The sequence below is a fragment of the Microtus ochrogaster genome, linkage group LG5 (genome assembly GCF_000317375.1).
Source record: "Microtus ochrogaster isolate Prairie Vole_2 linkage group LG5, MicOch1.0, whole genome shotgun sequence".
Taxonomy (NCBI): Eukaryota; Metazoa; Chordata; class Mammalia; order Rodentia; family Cricetidae; genus Microtus; species Microtus ochrogaster.
Window position 1 is genome coordinate 39,342,599 of NC_022031.1, and position 4,096 is coordinate 39,346,694.

The 4,096-nt window shown below is 44.5% G+C and overlaps 1 protein-coding gene across 1 annotated transcript in view; it reads right to left on the reverse strand.

The window, feature by feature from the left end:
• The window catches only part of Rnf38 (ring finger protein 38), a gene marked incomplete at its 5' end in the record, with an annotated part of 94,380 nt that overhangs the window by 57,193 nt on the left and 33,091 nt on the right, over nucleotides 1-4,096 (reverse strand). The window contains one exon of the mRNA XM_026786607.1: nucleotides 421-491. Within this exon, the coding sequence (XP_026642408.1) occupies nucleotides 421-491 (71 nt within the window). The remainder of the gene's footprint in view (nucleotides 1-420; nucleotides 492-4,096) is intronic.

Here is a 4,096-nt window from a genome sequence, read left to right on the forward strand (position 1 = left end):
AAAAAAAAAAAAAAAAAGTGATGACAATGTATTAGCAACTATAAAAGTGAAACAAATTTGGAATGTCTGTGATTCTTCCAACTAGAGACAAATGAACTGCTAACTACTCAGAGAGAGCACATGTTTCCTTGTTAAAATAAGCCTCGTGTCCAGCCTATGCAGAGAAAGAGGAAGGACAGAGACACAACAGGGACCTGGAGACTAGGCAGGAGCACCTCTTCTGAGGGTTGAGCTGCAGGTGTTCTGGAGCAGTCCAATAATCCGACACATAAACCAGCAGGACCATCTGTACTCTGCGTCTCAACATTATACCCTCAAGTCACCCCAGGGGCTCGAGGTCCAGAGTCACACAGGTGAATCCAGCAGGACAATCAGGGTGGCATGCATTTCCACGGTGGCAGACATCAACAAGGACCTCACCTTGTCACTGTCATCATGACAAATGTGGTCGTGATGGACGGACCGGCACTGAAAAGAAGCACCAACACTACCTACGGAGAAAAGGAAGGGAGAGTTAAGCAGCAGTAATTCCTTACATTAAACTGCTTTACCAATAGACTTATGTCCAGTATCCCATTTAGTCCTTAAACAAGCTCGTAAGCAGTAGGACAAGATTACTTATGGATTTTCAGAAGCTACATGTGCAAGCCCATGAGTGCACAGAGGCCAGACAACAACCTGTAGGACCAGGTTCTCCTCCCACATGTGGGTCCCAGGGACCAAGCTCAGGCAGTCATCTTACCCACTCAGCAATCTGTGGGCCCTATTTGTGGCTTCTTCACCGAAGGAAGAACCAGACACCGATCCACAAAAAGCAGCAGCGAGAAGACGTGGAACTGAAGCCTGGCTGGCAACCCTGCCCCATCACTCTGAGCAAGGCAAGGTCTACTTCCCAAGTGAGACCCCTAAGTAAACACATCAGTAAGGCAAACCGTACTGACGAAGACTATAATTGCATTCCTGTTTGGTTTACACATACCTTGAGGCTGACCCTATAAATATAACATATAAAATACAATTTATCCAGGCTTAATGGCACATGAACTTTGGGAACTAAAGTAGAAAGATCAAGAGTTCAAAGACAAAGGACAAAGGAGTCTTTGAGACAGGAGAATTTCTTTTTTAAGTCTATGTCAAATAAGATTTCAAGTATTGCTAGGCATGATGGCGCACAACCTCAAACACAGCAATTGGGAGACAGAGGCAGGTGGATCACTATGAGTTTGAGGCCAGTCTAGTCTACATAAAGAATTCCTGGCTAGGCAAGGCTATATAGTTAGACTCGGTCTTTTAAAAAAGGAAGGAAGGAAGGAAGGAAGGAAGGAAGGAAGGAAGGAAGGAAGGAAGGAAGGAAAAGAAGTCAGAAAAAAGTAGAGGATTTTGTTTTGTTTTGAATACATAATTTCAACGAAGAAAAAATGCAGAAACAGGAAGGTCACCACAATCACACCAGACCAATCTAGTCTATACATGGAATTCTAGGCCAGCCGGAAAAAAAAAATCTATGTGTGTACACGTGTTAGGTGTGTGTGTGTGGCGTGTGTGTGTGGAGGGGGGGTTAATGTGCTTTTATTGCTAGGGAGTGTACACAGGCCTCATGCACTCTAGGCAAGTGCTCTCACTGAGCTGTATCTCAAGCACACAGCCTAGCCCAATCTTCTGAAAAGCTGGTGTTAAACATAAAGTCATGAATGGAGAGTAAGCATACTATTATGGACTGTTCACAGGCACAGGAGTGAGCAGCGAGGTGTAGCTGGTGGGGGGGGGGTGTGGATTAACAATGAGTCATGTGGTAAAACCCCTAATGACACAAAAGGAGCAGGACAAAAAAGAAAAATGTGTGCTTTAGTAAAGGATCTTTAAATGACAGCTGCGAGACAACCCTAGGCAGAGATGAAAGCAATGGAAGAGAGTCGTCGTCCCCCCCGCAGTGCGAGAAAACACCAACACCATTCCATGTTCACAATGAAAAGGGAAGCCAAGCAATTCTGTCTTTATCATTTTTTTAAATTTATTTATTTATTGAGGATTTCTGCCTCCTCCCCACCACCGCCTCCCATTTCCCTCCCCCTCCCCGGATCAAGTCCCTCTCCCTCATCAGCTTGAAGAGCCATCAGGGTTCCCTGACCTGTGGGAAGTCCAAGGACCGCCCACCTCCATCCAGGTTTAGTTAAGTTGAGCATCCAAACCGCCCAGGCCCCCCCCAAAGCCAGCACGTGCAGTAGGATCAAAAACCCATTGCCATTGTTCTTGAGTTCTCAATGTCTTTATCATTTATATACAAAATACAATAGTCACCTAGTTCCAGAGACACATTAAGGCTCAACAGTTAGTTATCATTATAAGCAGGTAATCTGCTACAAAATTATTTCAAGCCAGGGCTGGAAATATGCCTTGGCAGTTGAAGAGCACCGACTGCTTTTCCAGAGGACCCAGGTTCAATCCCCAGCAGATTATTCAACAGAAACTTTAAAAGCCAGGAGGACCTGGCAGATGTATGTCAAGTTCTGACTCAACTGCCAACCCTGACTATTATTTTCAGCAAAACCGTCTGTTATAACTGAAATGAAAAATAAAAACTGCCCACGATAAAAATAGGTCAAAGGAATGCATGACCATTAACCCAGCTCCACAGAAAATACCTTCACATGGGTCCGAGGTTCAATCTCAGCTTGTCGGGCTTGTGTGGCAAGCACCTGGCCCACTTAGGCACTGTCCCAGAGCGGACACTACTATCCAGACACCAGTCCTTACCTTAGTTCTTAGCTGGGAGCACTGAGGGAGGAGTTTCTTCACTGAAATTTTGCAAGTCTACGTGCAACTCAGCAGTGCTAGATGTCAGCTCACCAATCTACCTCTACTAGTTTATGCTGACTACAGTGGGGGCCACAGGACACCAAAGGCAGAGTGAGGATGGACAAGTCCTAAGACCTCCAGCGCCAGTCTACTGCCCCAGACCACACCCTGGCACTGTCGTGTCCTAGTCACCATGAGAAATTATATTAGGCGCTATACAGACATCAGCAAAACCTTTCTTACAGTGACTTCTCAGGAGAAGTGTATGCTGGTTGACTGAATATTCATTCCAGTCATCAGAGATTGATTGATACTAGACTCAGAAAATCACAATTATCACAAGGAAAAATAAAACAAGAGGGAAAGTTAACTGAACAAGCACTAGCCCTATCCCCAGACACAGAGTAAGCTATCTTCTTTTTACCAATTTTTTTTTTTTTTTTTGGTTTTTCGAGACAGGGTTTCTCTGTGGTTTTGGAGCCTGTCCTGGAACTAGCTCTTGTAGACCAGGCTGGTCTCAAACTCACAGAGATCCACCTGACTCTGCCTCCCAAGTGCTGGGATTAAAGGCGTGCGCCACCACCGCCCCGCTCTTTTTACTAAATCTTTTCCATAAAGTAATGTCTCGGTACAAATAGTCTAGCCCCACAACTGACCAGCAGTGCTCAAATCAACCCTCTATAACTCAGTGTACATTTTTAAAATGAAAGGTACACTGAGCGTGATGGGAGACATCTGTGATCCCAGCACTTGAAGAGGCAAGAGGATCCAAAGTTCCAAGGCCAGCTTGGGCTATGCAGCAAGACCCAGTTGTAAAAAGTGAGGGTAGAGGGCGAAGAGAGACTGACCTGAACATGTAAGGTGTTCATCACATGGCCCAGCACATCTACAACACCATGCATGTTTGTATTATTTCCCACATTCCCCTGAAAGTTCCTATTTCCTCATCCGAAACCAGCATGTGACTGCTTCAAGCTGAAACAGACTTGTCACAACACCCAGAATGCATCAAGGAGCTGAAGGTCATCCTTGACCACATAGCAAATTTGACGCCAGCCTGAACTACTTGAAAAACCATTCAATACCTGAATTTACTCTATAAATACTTGTAATTGGTTAATGATGGGGTTTTTGGCAGAATTATTTTTTTCTACAGCACCACTAGTCATGAGCAGAAACTGGTACAGATTAGGAATGCCTTATAAGACAAGGGTATTTCACTTAATACAGGGTAAAGTAAGTCAATAGAAAGTTATTAATGTGTTAAAGGCTCCCACAAATCTGACTTTTTGTATCATAA